The 20,582-nt window shown below is 43.2% G+C and overlaps 1 protein-coding gene across 1 annotated transcript in view; it reads right to left on the bottom strand.

Moving 5' to 3' along the window:
* Positions 1-20,582, bottom strand: part of LOC306922397 (glutamate receptor ionotropic, NMDA 2A-like) — a gene marked incomplete at both ends in the record, with an annotated part of 199,283 nt that overhangs the window by 35,953 nt on the left and 142,748 nt on the right. The window contains 1 exon segment of the mRNA XM_079499963.1: positions 4,138-4,306. Coding sequence (XP_079356089.1) covers positions 4,138-4,306 — 169 coding nt within the window.

Below are 20,582 nucleotides of genomic sequence, written 5' to 3'. Positions count from 1 at the left end.
TATTTGATTTCACTGTGTCTCCTTTTATTTTACACTTTTATATCTCTAAACGACTTCAACACTATGCGCTTACATGGGAAACTAAACGAAGTGTGAATGAAATAGAGTACTCAAACCAGACCTGAATAATCTACTTGCCGCGCGGCTCACTGACACGGATAACTGTAATTGTTTCTGTCTAATTTAATAATTTAATTTAAGTGATTTCCCCCAAGAGGACTCTTTGGGGAGGAGTCATGAATCAAGGCAGAGACAGAGGAACCATGCTGTTGTTAAAACGCTGCCTGCCGGCAGTCTTTCTGCTCCAGTGTTGTTATTATGTATACATGTGCGTGTGAAGAGGTTAATGCACAATCATTGCACAATTAATGTACCATTTACCATGAATAGATAAACAAACAAAAGACAGACAGACAGACAGACAGACAGACAGACAGACAGACAGACAGACAGACAGACAAGGCTGGGTGATTGATCGCATTTTCAATTCTGTTACGGTTCAGGCTTCCAATCATTATGAAAACAAGACAATTGAGATGAAACATTCCGTTTCACAATGATGCTCTTTGCCCTCTAGTTAAATATCCACATATTGTTGTGTTGTGTCTGTTCTGTAGCAGAGCAATATGTTTTATTGGCTGTGTCCCTATATGCCCCAATCCATAGAGAACACATGACCGAACCCATGACCTTATTTGGTCGAAGGGCGAGTGCCTTTCGACCACAAGGTCATGTGTTAGATCCCAGGGCGAACCCACCTCAGCAACCCATCTCCCAGGGGTCTCTAGCGCATTGTGAAACAGGGATAGACGTCCGCACTGATACCTGGCTGATAACTGGCTGATACCTGGCTGATAACTGGCTGATACCGGCAATAAGCCTCTCCGGTCTACTATTCATCCACACGCAACTTTGCAGCCATTCTTGGAAATGTGGTGATTATGATTGCAACATGGACAACAATAATCCATTGATGTTTTGAAGAGATTAAAGAAGCATTGCCTTCATTTTAATGACACCCCCAAAAATACTTATTTTCTATCAATTACACACCTAATGAAGCCTTGAATTCATGGAGATTGTTTTGTTTTTGTCACATTCCTGAGCCAATCATTTGTAGGAGACTGTTTGAGTCCCCGCCGGTCATCAAATTATTGGCTCGGGAATGCAACCAAAATGAATTCAAGGCTTCATGGTGAGTAATTGATAGAAATCAAGTCATTTTTAACTACTCGTTTAAGTGTGAAGTGGTTGTTTTCTTTACAGAAGGAAAATAAGGAGACCTTTCTCTGTGAATTTGTGTATTCTTGTATGTCTGTGCGTGCATACCTGTGTGTGTGTGTGTGTGTGTGTGTGTGTGTGTGTGTGTGTGTGTGTGTGTGTGTGTGTGTGTGTGTGTGTGTGTGTGTGTGTGTGTGTGCGCGTGTGCATGCGTGCATGTGTACATGTGTTTGCGTGTGTGTGCCCTGTAGCAGTAGATTCATTCCTCTCCTCTCCTCATCCGAGGAGTTGTTGTTTACACACCTAGTTAATTGGATTGTCTCGTTGTGACAAGCGGCGCCACATTTCAGGACAGTTTAACACAGCCGCCGTTAATAAGACAAAACATTTTGAAGTTCAGTGTGAGGCAAGGATGCTTCCACATTAATGCCTTAATGATGTTGATTAACCATGCTCTCAATACTGACCAAAATGATTGTGATCAATTCTACAGACAGACAGACAGACAGACAGACAGACAGACAGACAGACAGACAGACAGACAGACAGACAGACAGACAGACAGACAGACAGACAGACAGACAGACAGACAGACAGACAGACAGACAGACAGACAGACACCAATAAGGATGTGTAACAGTGGTTTATTTCTAATCTCATCTCATCTCTTTGGTACATATAATAGTGTGTGTATATGTTGATGACATGCATGTGTTATTGGGTAGTCTTTATATAATATAACAGTGTGTGTATGTGTTGATGACATGCATGTGTTATTGGGTAGTCTTTATATAATATAACAGTGTGTGTATGTGTTGATGACATGCATGTGTTATTGGGTAGTCTTTATATAATATAATAGTGTGTGTATGTGTTGATGACATGCATGCGTTATTGGGTAGTCTTTATATAATATAATAGTGTTTGTATGTGTTGATGACATGCATGTGTTATTGGGTAGTCTTTATATAATATAATAGTGTTTGTATGTGTTGATGACATGCATGTGTTATTGGGTAATCTTTATATAGTTAGTTGCTGCGAGAGTGAGGTCTAGCCAACACCAACTCGGGATTCCTGGATCGCTGCCCTCCACAATTTCCTATCTAACATCATGTTCTTGAGCTCTGCAGTGTTGTCAGCCAAGCTGTCGCGCCTCAGCACGTCTAAATAGGTGGTACGCTTCTTTCCCCTATTGGCTTTGCCCTGGGTTGGCTCCCATAGGGTCAATTTACTTTCCTCAAGTTCTGGGTGCCAGACACAGTGCCCTGCCAGTCTCATCCTTCTCTCTCTGACTTTGCCCGTGACCCGTGGTAGGTCCCCAAAGAGGTCCACATTTCTGATGCGGTCCATCCATGTGACACCTAGTGCCATTCGTAGCATTCTTGTGTAGACTCCATCCAGGGCTATCTTAATCTTTATATAATATAATAGTGTTTGTATGTGTTGATGACATGCATGTGTTATTGGGTAATCTTTTCATGTGTTATTGGGTAATCTTTTCATGTGTTATTGGGTAATCTTTTCATGTGTTATTGGGTAATCTTTTCATGCTGTTTGTATTGAATACATAAGACCACAAATGGAAACAAGTCCCCAGGACGTGTATGTGTACCACGTTTGTTTGTTTACATTTCTGACTAATAAAGTATTCAATCAAACAAAAAATGCCTAAGAGGTCCTCTGCACGCTGAGCTAACTCCCCCATGCACTGTGCTATCCTTCCCGCCAGTGTTGATTTTTACAGCAAATGTTACAGTCATGTGTTGACTTAAATCTACAGATGATTTTGTCAGGGCCTTGATGGCTGATTGCATGCTTTGTTGCATGCTAAAAAAAATAGATTAGTTTTGATTACATTTGTATTTAGGTTTCATCAGTGAAACTCATTTGGTAGTCGACCAAATGAGCACTGCTTCCAACTAGGGATGTTCAATATTATCGGCCGATATTTGCATAACAATGGAATATCGGAAAATATCGGTTTTAATACATTAAAATTTCTCCAGAATTTATGATAATCTATATTTTTATTTGTAAAACATGACATTTATGAATGCATCCAGCGGGGCATCACAATAAAATGAGGCATAATGTGTTAATTCCACAACCGCATATATATCGGTTGATTGGTTGGTCGGTATCTAATTAGGAGTTGGACATTACGGGGATCTCGTCAAAAAAGGTCAATATCAGACATTCCTACTTCCAAGCCCCCTTAATTCCTTTTTACAGCATTATACGCATATACAGCATTCCTTTTTACAGCATTTAACACATTTACTGTCACCATTGAACTCCGGCGCTGTCGCTTCATTGCCAACAGGATGCAGGATGAAAAGTGATCAGAAGCATTTAACCGATGATTTTTCAATGAGCCCCTATCGACGTTCTGTTCAAACACCTCAATCTGAGCCTCAATTCCGAGAAAGAGGCAACCGAAGATCACGACTTATAGGACTCTACGGAGTGGCCATCTTGGTCCAGGCAATACGGTTTGTTTACAGCTAGCTATAGCAACCCAATGGTCATTTTTCAACCACTATAGATACCATAGAACGTAAAAATATGTCTATGGCAAAAAAGCGTTGGTTTTGATAGGATGTAAATATACGTATATGGCACAAAAAATATAGGATGTAAATAATATGCTAGGGATGTCCCAATCACGTTTTTTGCTCCCGATCCTATTCCGATCATTTGATTTTGAGTATGTGCCGATATCAATTTTTCCCGATCCGATATTTATATTTTTTATAGAATAGTAGTCGCAGATGTTTTCAGCTTGTACATCTGCTAGTTTTGGTGCTTTTATGTAGTATGATCAAGTAGGGCATTAATTTAAAGAGGTTTCCGGCCGACAGCAATGAAATAAGAAATCCGTGGTTGGCGGTCCAATATTGAATGGTTGCTTACATCTCCCACCATGCCGTTCCACACGTTGTTGATCTTCTTGCCATGCTTGCCGTTGTTGACCAGGTAGAGGTCGTAGGTGAACTTGATGTTCCTGGCGATCTTCTTCAGGATGTCGATGCAGAAGCCCTTACAGCACTTCTTGATGTACGAGCCACCCGACGTGCTGTTGCTGCAACACACAAACACAGTAATGGCTGTAACACACATTCATACATACTGTATACAGTACTGCCATGGCTGTAACACACATTCATACATATACGGCAGTACACAGTCAGGTCTGGAGTGGAACACACACAGTACACCGTCACCAGGGGTCTTCCACAAGGGGTCAGGGACCACAAGGAGGTCCTCAGAGCTAGTATTCACACAAGCCACTCAAATCTATACCATTCCTATTGTGAGGCGGAGGCAAAGAGGTCTGGTGTAGAGGGAAAAAAGAGAAGAAATGTACAAAGGCAGCTCAAATACGGTCTCTTTTGAATAAAACTAATAATTTTGCGTAGTTTGCTTATGTATTTTGGTGATCGATTAGTTTGATGAATGTCACTCCTGGCACACACACACACACACACACACACACACACACACACACACACACACACACACACACACACACACACACACACACACACACACACACACACACACACACACACACACACACACACACACACACACACACACACACACACACACACACACACACACACACACACACACACACACACACACACACACACACAGCCGCGCTCAGACCTGCTCAGAAGCAGAAGTTTTTATTCTAGTATAGTTGATGTTATCATTAGGTGTGTGTGGGTCCTGCAGTGTCTGGCTGACAGTGTTGACAGCTCATCAATCCAGACAGCCAGTGTTCAACCTGTAAGACTGGAGTTATGACAGCACTAGAGTCATAACTCCAGGAAATACAGTGTGTGTGTGTGTGTGTGTGTGTGTGTGTGTGTGTGTGTGTGTGTGTGTGTGTGTGTGTGTGTGTGTGTGTGCGCCATGCGCGTGTCGTGTGCGTGCGTGTGTGTGCGTGTGTGTGTGTGTGTGTGTGTGTGTGTGTGTGTGTGTGTGTATGTGTGTGAGCCTCTATTCTTGCGAGGGCTAAATGTCCAACGTAATTATTTTTTTCGATTTTCTTTCCAGTGTGAAATAAATCATCAACCTGTATGAACGGGTTGTCTCACACAATTAAAAGTTTGATGTGGAATAATCGAGACGCATCTTCGTATCAGTTATTCGCTCCCTTAGGCTTACAATTAGGAACAAATTCAGGTTCAGGTTCAGGTTGAGGTTGGGATTAGGTTTATAGGATTAGACATTTAGGGCCCTATTTTCGTCAGTGCTAAACTTTGCCTTTTTTTTTTTTTTTTACTATTTTGAAAAACATTCAACTAGCGGATCTACATCAACACGATCAGCTATTTGAACTATTCAAAAATGTTTTTCAAAATAGTAAAAAAGGCAAAGATGTTTCGGGTTAAAGGGTTTAGCACTGACAAAAATAGGGCCCTTAGGCTTTAAGGGGCATGATGACACCCTAGAATGATTTTAGTAGTTTGTTTTCCAGTTCAAGTTACAGCAGATTAAAAACATAGCAGACTAGTAAACAACGGGATCTGCTCGTAATTCAAACATTAGTCCGACAACGTGGTTTAGGGACAGGGTTAGTAACGGGGCGAGTTGTTTGTTCTATAGTTTTATTGTTTGCAAGACATAATCTCAATAGGACTCAACGAGGTTTCGGGCGAACATTACACTTGATTTTATTTTGTTGATTGTTTCCAATCGCTAGTTAAATCTTTTTTTAAATCATCATGCTATGCATTTAGTAAATTATGGTCACATTCATTTTAAAATGAATGGCAAGGCTATGTTTTCAGGCTTTCTAGCTGGTTCTACCGAGTGAAGATCCGCCTTCGCTGCGGTTGCAGACAATTGCATTAACTTCCAGTTCCATTCACTGCCTGTAGAGTCTATGGGCGTGATGCTCAGAGCCGGACTTACCGTTGGGCTAGGGTTTCTTTTTTTTTTTTTAATTATAAAATTGTAAAGTGAAATCCAATTCAAGTGAAATGTGTGTATTGTTATTGTATTTAGTTGTATTATGGTTAAACCATTGAGAGCTTCTGCCTGCCTCTCTTTTTAGGGGCCTGGGTACCCCAAAATGAAAACAAAATAGCCCAATTTTTTTCCGGCATCGCGGCTACGCCGCTCGGCCAAATCGCGGGACACGCGGCTCTGCCGCGCGCCCCAAGGGGGGCCCTCAAATTTGCTCCAGCCCGGGGGCCCTCAGCAAGGTAAATCCGGCTCTGGTGATGGTGTCCATTCATTATGTTCCAGAGCCAAGGGCCAATGACATCCATAATTAATTTGATTAGCTGCAGTTGTGTTTCACTGTGTACCATAGTGAAAAACAATACAAAATCAGCCTATAGGAGGTCATGCCCCTTTAAGGATTGGGTTTGAAGGTATGCATAATTTTAACAAGAGTTAGAGTTAGGGTCTACCCTACAAGCTTAAAAAAGGGGGGAAAAAGGCATTTATAAAATTGCCCGATGTCCTCACAAGTACACCAACGTGTGTGTGTGTGTGTGTGTGTGTGTGTGTGTGTGTGTGTGTGTGTGTGTGTGTGTGTGTGTGTGTGTGTGTGTGTGTGTGTGTGTGTGTGTGTGTGTGTGTGTGTGTGGGGTGCAGGAGAACCGACCAGATGAAAACACGGTAGTATGGACTCGGAGCAGAGCAGATGCTGCTAGTCTTTAAATAGAGCTGCTCTGCTCAGAACAGCCAGCCCATATAACATAACATGACTGTCCCCCTCTACCTCTCTCTCGCTCCCTCTCTCTCTCTCTCTTCTGCATGCATGCATGCATGCATTCCAGGCTAAAACTATAGCTATTATCTTCACAGCCATTATTCTAGCCATTACTTTTTCCATTAATCGAATAATCATTAATGATATAATAAAAAATGTATATACATTTCTAAATAATCTTGAACTATTTTTACAATTGCCATTTTAAATATTAAAAAATATATTTTGGAAAAACTTTTCCTTAAATATTGGTTATTATTTTGTGTTAAAATCGATTATCGATTATGTTTCTTGGAGTCTATTAATTCCAATGGAGTGAACATGAACACAGCTTCTGAACCATTCTTTAGCCCCATGGTCACTGAACTAGGTATTGGACCCCATCGTCACAAACCACATACTAAAAAAGGCCTATCAACCTTTCTCTGTCCCAACAACACACTGACAGGTTCCAGCACCAGTAAATGCAGAAGTTTGCGAGATCTGCAGTCAGATGGCGCCCACTTAGGAGACCATTGTAGGATTTGTGTACCAATTCGCCTCTAGTGGCTCCAACTGGGATGGTGCATCATTAATAAATTAATATATTTGGCATACAGACTTTACACAAACCAATTCAGAAAATATTAAAGAATTGCAAAGGTCCAAGGTCAAGGTCACTACTTGTATCGTAGATCTGCTCTTTTTTGAAAAGGTTTATGCTTAGTAAGTGAAGCAAGTTAAATATTAGGTGTAGGTAAGGTATACATGAGTCTGTATACAGGTAGAACGTCAGAGACTGTCTGCACGTCTTCCACGGCAGCCAGCAGCTGGGACATCAAAGGAATCCCTTTGGTCAGCTGGAATGCGCTATCATCAAGGCCTGCAGCGCCACGAGCATTTCATTCTGCCGCCGGCCGCAGCGCAGCGCATTGCGTCTCGTCTCGCCCAGCCGTGTCTTTGATGCGTATAGCTACTGAATGCGGCCGTATATGAATTGCAATTTGCAGCACGGACGACCTTTTCACTTCCAACGTTTTGGCTGATTGAAACTATCTGCTCTGCGGGAAAGTTCACGAAGATGGAAAAAAAGGAAGAAAGAAAGAAAGAAAGCATGAAAAGAAAGAAGAATCTGTACGATTCCAGAACGCTGGGCATACAACTGTCACACAATCTAAACATCAAGAGATTAAAAGAAGCTTTTAACAGAAGCTCCCTGCAGAACAGTAGTGTGTGTGTGTGTGTGTGTGTGTGTGTGTGTGTGTGTGTGTGTGTGTGTGTGTGTGTGTGTGTGTGTGTGTGTGTGCGCAATGCCCCAGGTGTTTCATGGCACAGATATACATTGTGTCTCCCCAGCTGAGCCTCCACCACAACCGCCCCAGCATGTCCTTATGGCATTGTTTAACACACACACACACACACACACACACACACACACACACACACACACACACACACACACACACACACACACACACACACAGAGGAGTACACATCTGTTTGGCGGGATGGAGACGGAGACGGTCCTTCCACTGTACTGTACGTCACACTTTGGTAAACAAACACAGATAAGTAGTGGCGGCTGGGTGGATGCCATGCAGCGCTCATGCATGGCTGAACGTACTCTATATAGCCTACTGTACGTACATGTCCAGCCATCTGTACGCACTGTATATGAAGCTTGTAATCTCCGTATTTCATCTCTTTATATATTCCCCTACTTTTTCATATGTGGCCCATCTACAAGCTTGCAGATGAGCCATTTGTACTATTTTATATTGTTTGTCCATTTGAAATTCTTTGTTTTATATAACGTTGCCATCAGGCAGAAGCCTCTTATCTCCAAGTTCTAACTTTTTGTGTGTTTTTCTTGTAAATTAACACCCTACTACAGCGTCACACAGAAGCATTAAACGTAGCACATGCACGCTCGGAGCACGTTTTGAGCTTGACGATCTGCTATATATATATATATTTTTTTTTTATATTTAAATGAAACTTAAATGAGTAGTCGGTGTGGTTTTCTGCAGTGATGGAAGAAGTACTAAGTATTTTATTTTATTTAGGCTATAAATATAAAAATACCAATACATTTATAATAGTGCCAATGTAGAAATACTCTCTGATACAAGTAAGACAAGTCCTGCATCTGATTCCAGTAAAAGTATTGGCACTAAAATATACATAAAGTACCAAATTAAAAGTGATAACATGTTTATTTTTTATTTTTTAAATAGCAAATATTCAAGCACACAAGGAGTCACATAGTAGATCCAACTGTAAAATAATAGGACTTACAGTAAGTGGTTTCTGTCGTAATAATACATAAGTAACTTGTATAGTAACTCAAATAGTACAATGAGGGAGTAGAAGTATAAAGCATTGAAAAATGGACATACTCATATGGCACCGCTCCGCGTACCGACGGTCGGGAACCACTGAGTTAGAACACACACACACAACACAACAACACATCCCTCCAGCAGCAAGTTACAGATCCATTTGGTTCCATGCATGTTTATGAGTAGCAAAGACGAGCAGCTGGTGATGATGCCATAGCTTGAGAGGACGCAACACAGAGCCATTGCATAGAGTATATAAAAGGATAGAGACTGAACTGGTGCGAAGCTCCGCCCCCCCCAGCTATTCATGTCAGTGGAAGTTGCTCAGTGGCGTTTTGAAGCACCCGGAAGACTGCCGGAAGTACCGTCTCAGAACGTCTACTTCCGCATTTGACCACCACATTTTGGTGGTCAAATGCGGAAGTGCAACCGAGCGCTCAATGTTAAAGCCCAGCTGCACGGGGTTTCCCGGTCATGAATCCACGGGTCCGCCTGTAGTCCCTCCTCCTACCACTAGGGCCCAGAGCTTCAACGTTGAATAGCCTCACTGGCCCCTTGAGCCATTGGCTCAACACAGTCGTTCAGAGTATGGGTATTATGGGCAAGTCTCTCATTGGCTATAGGCTTGGCGTAGTAGTGAGGCTAGCCAATGATGAAAAAGTCACCACTACATCGCCACTACTGCTCTGGCTGATTGTTGACAGGCTGGCTTTTCAAGCCACTTGAACTACCCACAGCCCTCTAGACCGAGCAGAAAAGAATGGCACCATAAATATAATGAGCATTAGTGAGGAGTGGACAGATTATGAAGGTACACGTATAGGTTGAAAATGGGTGAAGTCGTTCTACAGTACTTGAGTAAATGTACTTAGTTACTTTTCCCACCAGTGGGTTCTCTGCCTGCTGGTGTAGTCATCATTACCTGTCAAGAAACGGGCTGGCAGTGTCTTTGAAGCAGTGACAGTTACATATCACCAGGCTGGCAGGTGCTTGGCTCATTTACCAGTCCAATAATCCCCCTAGCAGTTATACTGCTATACATTATCATTCTCATCATGACCAGTGGTGGATAGATAGGCCCTGTCACAGGGGCGCCCGCTAGCCTAGTGGTCCAGGCGCATGCCACATACATGCCACATATTCATATAGGCTCTGGCCTTCGAGTCCCGTTCATGACGAGCTTTGCTGCGTGTCTCTCCCCTTCTCTCTCTCCCTCTTTCCTGTCTGTCTTCACTAATAACTATCAATAAAGGCAAAAAGCCATAAACACATCCTGTCACAATTGTTAGGTAATCGCCTCATCGCAATTATTTGCATCATAATCATTTCCACATTGAAAAATGATCATACATTTAACAGAAGTAGCTGATCTACAAACTTACGAGTCAAAAGGTAAGCTATTTCAGCTAGTTTTTACTTTTTGTATAAAATTATGGCCAAATGATAATCCATCCATCCATCCATCTTCAACAGCTTATCCGTAGTCGGGTCGTGGGGGCAACAGCTCCACCAGAGTGTTCCAGACTTCTCTCTCCGGAGAAACATTAGTGACTTCCTCCTGGGGGATCCCGAGACGTTCCAAGGCCAGTGAGTCGATGTGTTTCCTCCAACTGCGCCTTGGTCTGCCCCGGGGTCTCCTCCCAGTGGGACGTGCCTCAAGGACCTCCCTAGGGAGACGCCTCCTAACCAGATGCCCGAACCACCTAAGCTGGCTCCTTTCCAGGCGAAGAAGCAGTGACTCTACCCCGAGTCTCTCTCGTGTGACTGAACTTCTCACCCTATCTCTAAGGGAGATGCCAGCCACCCGTCGGAGAAAACTCATTTCGGCCGCTTGTATTCGTGACCTTATTCTTTCGGTCATGACCCACACTTCATGACCATAGGTGAGAATAGAAACAAAGATTGCTCAGTAGACAGAAAGCTTTGCCTTCTGGCTCAACTCCGATTCTCAGGCTGATCTCCTTCTCCGTCCTCCCCTCGCTCGTGAACAAGACCCTGAGATACTTGAACTCCTTCACCTGGGGTAATGCCTCATTCCCTACCCGGACTGCACAATCCACCAGTTTCCTGCTGAGAACCATGGCCTCAGATTTGGAGTGCTGAGCCTCATCCCAGCCGCCATACACTCGGCTGCGAACTGGTCCAGTGAGGGTTGAAGGTCCTGGACCGATGGTGCCATCAGGACCACATCATCTGCAAAAAGCAGTGATGCAACCCTTGCACACGGACACAGCTCTCGCTTTGGGTGTACAGAGATTGGATGGCCCTCAACAGCCCATACTCCCGCAGCAGCTCCCACAGAACGTCATATGCCTTCTCCAAATCTACAAAATACATGTAGACCGGATATGCATACTCCTGGTCAGTTGTTCCACGGCCAGGACGGAATCCACATTGCTCCTCCTGAATCTAAGGTTCGACTATCGGCCGGACCCTCCTTTCCAGCACCTTGGCGTAAACTTTCCCAGGGAGGCTGAATAATGTGATACCTCTGTAATTGGCACACACCCTCTGATCCTCCTCGGCACTGCCCCAGACTTCCATGCAATGTTGAAAAGGTGTATCAACCAAGACAGCCCATCAACACCCAAATGATAATAACATGTGTATTTGTGTGTTCAATGCCAAAAACACAATTAAATCGTTATTCGTATAAGAATGAATGGTCAACTTAAGAATTGTAATAGTCACAGGCAGTCCTAGTGGTGGAAATAAGTGTCCATATTTATTTGTATGCTTTTCCGCAAATTAACAAAAAGTGTCAAAAATACAAACACGTGTTTGTAGATAATAAAATAATAAATAACATACTTTTCACTATTTTTGAAAGTGAAAGTGGTTGAAAGTCTCCTGATAGATGTTTCTGCAGGGCAATTTTGAAAGAAACCAGTGTTACACATCCTTTGACCACTCAATTTACAATTTAGGCTTTTAGCCTTTTAATCCAGAGTGATTTACAGTAAGGAATGACAACACAAGGTAATACATCAAATAGTAATATAGGATCATAGGTATAGGGAAATCAAGAATCTGTCATTAGTCTAACAGTAGAATCCAAGGTACTGTACCTGGCATGTCTCTACATAACATGCTATTTAAATTACATTTTAGCCTTTGCATACACCTGCAAAGTCATCGAGGCTAGGGCAAGTGCTACGTCAAGTGCTACGGGTGGAGTCTACTCTGAATAGGTGCGTCTTCGGATTACGACGGAAGATTGGGAGTCAGTCATGCAGTTCTAACTGCAATGCAGAGTTTGTTCCACAGTTTGCGGGAGCCAGAAAGGAGAACAGTCTGGGACGTGTGGCTCGTTGTCCCGGATGTTTTAACGAAGGCTCTGCCAGCTTAACGGCACGTTGTGATACGTTGAGAGCTTGTGTCCAGTAGAATAGCCATTTTCAGTGAAAATATTTATTATAGGCCGAAAACTGAAAAATCACTAGAATAAAGCCCTGGGGGGCTCCTGTCAACAATACAGGGTGGTTAATGGATGGTGTCAGAGTAGTAGAATGAGAGTTTTCCCATGTCGGTTCTAAATTTGGGTGGTGCCAGATCATGGTTGGTCGCTTCCTCTAGTGTTGTCGCTGTGGCTTTTCTGTCGTTCATTCATGTTCACCTGGCTGCTTTGTTGATCCCACAGTGTCAGTCAGTTAATTTGTCAGCGTTTCTCTATCGATTGGGTGCTTACAAAGCATGCAGCCCCGACTAGTTCAATCATGCGTCTCTAAAAGGCAGTGAAGCAAATGGGCCGTGAAGAATCTTTGTTGTAATTCCATCATGGCATAAACCTTTAGATGTTTGAAAATCACATTTGATAATGTTTTCATCTTTATATTTCCTGGTGGGAGTTGGAATGCAGTCAACATCGACTTGGAATTGGGTTGTGTTCGTACGTACAGTATCCCCAACATCGTGGGAAGAAGTACAAAAATGCTCACGTAAAAGTAGCAATACCACAATTTAAAGTAAAAGGCCTGTATACAAAATGTTATTTGAGTAAAAGTAAATTGGTATCATTATTGGTATAATATACTTAACACTTTGAAGCCATACCCCGCGGAACCCACCTTTTAATCAAATATCCAACGCTGCCGACATTGTTTTATTACCTTTGGAGCATACGCTGAAGTATTTGCAGCTTTCAACCACGAAAATCCGGTAAAAAATGGTCGTTCGTCTTGTTATGATCAGATGCACCAGCGGCCATGACAATGCGAAACGAAACCAAAGTGCAGAGCAAGTTGTAGTCCAAACAAACCCCCCGTCCACTTGCATTGGGCTCAATTTCCCAGAAGCCCTAGCAGCCCAGATGATGACTTGATTTCCGGCCTCGTCATCAGGTCCCGGATAAATGCGCTGTTTATTTTTAATTATTTTAAAACAGAGAATTAAACGCATTAAACAAATAGCGGGAATAGCGTATTATGCAGCGGCGGAACACTGGATCAAACAATTAGCGGCACTAGAAACTGTTAAAGAACAAAAGTAAAAGTACCCACATTTCTCAAACCTTTTAGAAAACAGGAGATCTAATAGCACATTAGAGTATTCAAATTAAAAGTATTAAAAACTGAGATACTCGTGCACGGTAAAAGTACCTCAAAATGGTACTTAAAGTAATCTGTTGCATCTCACCACTGGCATCTGCACTGTAATGGCTGCTTTAGTATGCCAAATAGACTGCCAAATAGTATGCATTATTGTGTATTTCTCTGCCTTCCATTCAGTCAAATTGAAGCATTCTCATCAATGTGCTCAAACTGCAGCTGTCAATCTAACAGCTGACCGGACTTCTCCATGCTTACTATCACTATGTCAGCGAATGTGTACTTATGTAACTATTTGTGTGTCGCCCTTATCTTTAGCACAGACCCTTATATGACCATTTAGTATAGCATCTCTGTTAAGACAAGACTATAAGAACTGTCTGAGAATGGGGTTGGGGAGGCTTGCGCCCGGAGGGGCTGCTGGAACAGGCAAGGAGGCCTGTTCCTCACTCTCTGTATGTTGTTTCTCTGCTGAATCTTCTTAATAAATTCTCAATACTTCACCCTGAAGAACTTGTTCAGTCCTTCATCTTTGGAAGATTATTTAATCGACAACAGCACGTACGGCACAGTGTGCCCCGAGATGGAACAACAGCATTACAGTATCTGTCGGGTTCTCTCCAAACAAACACACGCGCTCTCCAGAAAAGATAAACACACGAGGGAGATGTGTTTCCTATTAGAGGAGGGGTGTAAACACATGAGCTGGTGGGTGGCAGACAGAGTGATAGCTAACAGATACAGTACCATCTCCATCTCCATCTCCATCTCCAGGGCATGTTTCAGATTGGAGGCTTTGGGAGCCATTTGGGTAAGTGAGTTTTCATTCAAACGTCTACTGAGGCGCAGAATAATTGTTGACTGATGCTTAAAACAATCACGTACCGCTAGTTAAAGGGGATGGGCGGAGCAGCATTAGCATAATATGGTGGTACTATATATATTTATAATATAAGAGTATAAAAGTGTCGCACAAAAGCAGCAAACATAGCAGTTCTATTTTCTCATAACGCGTTGCGACGCATGGGCTTGTAGATCGGCTATTGTTTTTTATAAATGTCAAACCGAATACTGACAAGTCAATATTTTCTCTTTCAGGTGGAAATGTCCAAATGTCCAAAACTATTACTTTTCAGGATTCAAAAAGAAAAAAATAGCAGAGCTACAAGGCTGTTTCATCATCACAGCTGTGATAGCAGCAGTGGTGGTAAACGGCACTAACGGGAAGATAGTGGGGTCTTGTGAGGAGAGATTTAACAACGTGAACGTGTAGATATGAGAATTGGTAATGTAGTGATGTATCTGAACCATGAGAGCCCCGGAGAAAAGTTGTGACACACGGCAGACAGCAGAAGCAGATCCGAGATGATGTTGTTTATTTCACAAGTACACAGCGCAGCAATGCATACAGGTTAAAGCTCACGCCAGCCAGAGATGGCCTGACGTGCATCCACAAGGCTCGCGCCCGACTGACAAAGAGTCCCATCTTGGTCAACCTTTTAAGCAGTTTACATGAGTGTAGGGTGTCAACAGAAATATGCATACATTTTAGTGACAAGTCCTTTGATCAATCAGTCTGTTCCTTCATGTCAACAAACTCCTTTGTCCTACAAATAGCCACAGGAAGGCACATAGCAAATGGCCAGGCCCTCACCACATGGGACCGGGTGTGGGAGCCTGTAGTGGAAGACAGTCACACACACCCTACAGACACCTCCAAATGAAAGTCAAGATGAGCACAGTAGCACACATTACTTATAGAATTATGAATTCCAGATTCATCATAACCCCCCTTATGACCGTCCAAAAGACTGTCATACTAAAATATGGAATCATAATTCTTACCACCCCCCTTGATCCTCAGCTGGACGGTACATTCAAGACATCAGAAACAGCAGCATTACAGTAGGACTTTCCCCAAAATGGTTTACAGACATTTAAGATTACAGCTTGTCATAAATGATTACATTACATTACATTTCATCTTCGATGTGCTTTTAGGACTCTCTCTGTGTTACTTTAATCTTAGGCTAAAACATAAAAAAATAAACACTTACAACATTCACTTCATGACCCCTTAGGTCTAGCCTCGCGTTGCGATACTAATATACCACTGCGCCTCGGGGCATATATGCAATAGGGGCGGGTTTAGTGTGGCTGCGCCAGGCTACCTTAGGTCATGGACGGACCATCGTGAGACCTGACCACCTCTTTGTGATTCACACCCACGGAAACAACATATAAAAAACTACATTTTAGCTTAAAAACCACAGTAAAAATCCCCTTTACACCTCGATAACTCAGCTGTCTGTAATTCAAATCATTTTTCTGACAAATACCTAATCCCAAACAAAGAATAATGGTCAAATGATTAGTACAAATAATAACTGACATTTAACAGACGTTGCCGCTTTCAGGAAATTTAGGACGTGCAATAACATATACGTTTATAATGCTTTAAATAAAACTCTGCTCTACTAGGGTAGTACATAATAAATGACGCTGGACCCTTGTTAACCAGCTAAACAGTAATAAGAAAAGATAAAAATACATTAACAGGCCAGAGTTTAAGCAATATTCAACTTAATATTCTCTTCACGTCGAGGAAATCACCTCATTGTTGCATAAGTAGGCTACTCATGACTCAACTTATCTAATTATACGACAAAAACATACAATCAACACGAGGCCTATTAATTCATGTTGAAACAAACACGACGCACAATTTGTAATCAGAGAGAAGGGAAGTCCATCTTCGCCTCTGATATATGGACAAAGAAAAATCTTCTGTTGCTGCTCTCCTAGTTACCTTGAAATGTTCGCCCGGCCACGGATCAAGTTGAGAGTCTGTTCACCGCTGTTTTTCGCTGTAAGTTCTCGAAGCAAACTCCATCACATCTCCCTCCCCCCTCCCAGCTCTGTCTCCTCAGAGCTGGGAAGACAAAGGCCGTTGCGTAACTTCATCACAGACGCCTCGTAGACGACCGTAAGGCCCCCAGCTTGTGTTGGTCAGCCGGCCAAGGAAAGTGAAAACCACCGCCACGCCATGCGTCGAGTGGTCGCCTCTCCCCCGGGGAACCATGGGGTCCCCGCCGCCGCGCTGCGCTGCGTCCCATCACCTCGTCGTCCACCGCCAGCGCGCCGATGCAAAGACGATGGTCCCCGCCAACCGCAGCCGCACACCGCACACCGTCTCCCCGCCGTCGATGCGACCGCTCCTGTCCATCCTCTCGCAGGGCAGGGTCGTGAGGCAGCCTGTAGCCGGCGAAGGCCTCCACCTCCATGTAGACGCACTGAACGCTGGATCACACGTCCCCGTCGTTGCTCACAAAAACTCCCCACCTCGAATTAGACTGAATAAAAAAGCCGCCGGTTCTGTTTGTCTGGCACATAAAAAATGTCCAATGACAACGGATTTCGGACACCATCTGATGTATCTGAACCATGAGAGCCCCGGAGAAAAGTTGTGACACACGGCAGACAGCAGAAGCAGATCCGAGATGATGTTGTTTATTTCACAAGTACACAGCGCAGCAATGCATACAGGTTAAAGCTCACGCCAGCCAGAGATGGCCTGACGTGCATCCACAAGGCTCGCGCCCGACTGACAAAGAGTCCCATCTTGGTCAACCTTTTAAGCAGTTTACATGAGTGTAGGGTGTCAACAGAAATATGCATACATTTTAGTGACAAGTCCTTTGATCAATCAGTCTGTTCCTTCATGTCAACAAACTCCTTTGTCCTACAAATAGCCACAGGAAGGCACATAGCAAATGGCCAGGCCCTCACCACATGGGACCGGGTGTGGGAGCCTGTAGTGGAAGACAGTCACACACACCCTACAGACACCTCCAAATGAAAGTCAAGATGAGCACAGTAGCACACATTACTTATAGAATTATGAATTCCAGATTCATCAGTAGCGCTTGACATTTTTCACACTAGATTTTGGTGCGGATTGAAACAACGTTTCGCCTCCCAGGTCCAGTCCATTGGCATGAAATGCGAACCACACTGACCTGCACGACTGTGGCACGCCAGTGGATTTGATTAGTATTGATCGGATTGATCTGAAATCTGTGGGGATCTTCAGACAAACTGCGCTGAGACTGGCTTACAAATTAAAGTCAGGGTCTCTCAAATCTGTCATTTTAGACCACTTTATTTTGGCTATTCAAAAATAGCAGATATACAAGCTCACAGCGTTACTTTTTGCGGCAATATGAGATTGTAGATCTGCTATTTTTGAGAATTCGTGAACATTTGTTCAAATCTTTGAATATACACACACACATACTGTATATTACTCCTATTGTTTTACTACTGTATATAAAAAGTATGTGTTCCCCCTCCTCATTTTCAACTCCCCCCCTCAGTCATTTAATACTGGAGCCGAGTCTTGAGCGGCCAAATACATCTAATTTTAGGGGTCCTTGACATGAAAAGGTTTGCGAACCACTGACATAGAAACATTAGGATTAGGATTTAGAAGACAGTTTTAGAATTGGTCTCAAGTCTTAATGGGATAATGCCGATTTCATAGGACAAAAACACACGGCTGAATAAACAGACGTGGAGCCGAGAAAGATACCGAATCTATTGTCACCACGTTCCCCTTTTTTGCGATTCAACCCCGCCACGGGTCGTCTCGTTGTGTTGTCTTGTTGTTTTCTCGTCGTTGCCTGAGGCATAGAAGTGCCTCAGGCAACTCAACGAGACCGAACTCAGTAACAAAGATGGCAATAAGTCGTCCTCTGTGATGATGCAACAAGAGAAAGCAACGTTTCTGCTGCGTTCTGAAACATGAGCTGTATGTTCTCTATGTTCGCTGAAAGAACATAGAGATGAAATGTGACCAAACTAAATGGGTCATTTCCTCATATCAAAGTGGAGAGAATTCATGCCATTGCTTGTTTAAATTGATCCTATACCGTTTTGGAAGTACCTTAAAGGGAAAACTCACCATTTTTGCAAAAAACATATATGTAAATTACGTTTAGAAGATTTAGAACACTTTCCTGGGGGTCTTTATGTGTGTAACATGTGGTTTTAGATATTTTAGATTTTAGCAGCGAGCCCAGTGTCTCTGATGTCATCGACACTGGGCTCACTTACTTCCTGGACTACATCTCAGTATGACAGCCCTCCCCCTATCCACAAGGAGGAGCAGTGCACCAAAGCATTATGAGAATTGCAGTCCAGGAAGAAAGTGAGCCCAGTGTCCATGACATCAGAGACACTGGGCTCACTGGTAAAATCTGAAATATCTAAAACCACATATTACACACATAAACACCACCAGGAAATTGTTCTAAATCTAAAACGTCATTAACATATATTTTTTTGCAAAAAGGGTGAAGTGTCCCTTTAAAGAACATTAGTTCTCAAAGTGGGGACCGGGGCCCCCGAGGGTTCCTTGGTGGGTTAGGGTTAGGGTTAGGTGGGGTATATTAATTTTTTTATTCACAAAATCTTCTCTTCTGGGGGTGCCTAGCACTAACCTGACTCCGCCAGATGGGGCAGCAGAGAGTCCTCCTGCTCCCATCTGGGAACTCTCAGGCAGACTTGATGCCCGGCCACAAAACGGCCTGGCCAATCAGCAGCAGCTATCCCGCCTCTAGCTGCTGCTGATTGGCCAGGCCGTTTTGTGGCCGGGCATCAAGTCTGCCTGAGAGTTCCCAGATGGGAGCAGGAGGGGGGAACCCAGTGTACTCTCTGCTGCCCCATCTGGCGGAGTCAGGTTAGCCTAGCACAAAAACTTTTGAGAACCACTGCATAGAATGAATGCAGTGATAGAATAAATTAAAACCTATTAACAGAGAATATCACATTGATAGGGAATCTTTCTTTCTTTCTTTCTTTCTTTCTTTCTTTCTTTCTTTCTTTCTTTCTTTCTTTCTTTCCCCATATTGCTGGGGACCGCTAGAACTTCCTCAAGGACCCCTGGAGACCCCACTTGGAGAACCACTGTGTTACACATCCCCACAACAGAAGACGAGAGACGAGAGAGAGTTTTATGGTCATTTTAACTTGATTTCACAGCTAATAATTGGACACGACATGACAGAAGCAGCAACAGAATAATATTGTAATTAACTGCTGTGTGTGGAAAACTTTACTTTTACCAATAGCACATTTTAAACAAGTCATGTGATCATAATAATAATGGAGGAACGGGTGGCCAATGTAAGCTGATATTTATCATTTTCATATTAATATGCTGATTTCAGCTCTGACTTAGGTGTGTGATTATTAATAATGAGTATTTGAGTGGGCATGGAAAAGCGAACACTCTCTTCTCTGTCCTGTGATGTTCCCAAGTCTCCAGCAGGGCAAATGCACACAGAGCATGGTGGTCCACTCCCACAGAGATTAGCCTCGTTCCCAGGCTTTTCTCGTCTCATCTCCGAGGAGAAAAGCCTGGTCACGACCATAGAGTTAGAAAAGAACTTGGTAAGTGGAAATCATTGCGCGTTAGTTCACTTCTATAACTATGTGTCTGTGTGTCTGAAATAAAGTTTTCAATCAATATAACTATGTCCATATGCTATATTCCCTTCTTCCGGCATGCACATTGATGAAGACAATTACAAGTGTAATACATACACATGGGCAAGTTTAAATATGCCGGACAGGGGCGGCCCATAGGGGAGGCGGGGTATGCAGCCGCTTCGAGCGCCACCTCTTAGGGCGCCACTTAAGCCCGCACTGATAGTGGTGCGGCACTGGTTTCTGCTTTAAGTGGGGGATATCGGT

Source organism: Electrona antarctica (assembly GCF_951216825.1).
Source record: "Electrona antarctica genome assembly, chromosome: 4".
Classification (NCBI taxonomy): domain Eukaryota; kingdom Metazoa; phylum Chordata; class Actinopteri; order Myctophiformes; family Myctophidae; genus Electrona; species Electrona antarctica.
Note: the sequence above shows the minus strand (reverse complement) of the source record. Positions and strands in the feature narration are given on the sequence as shown.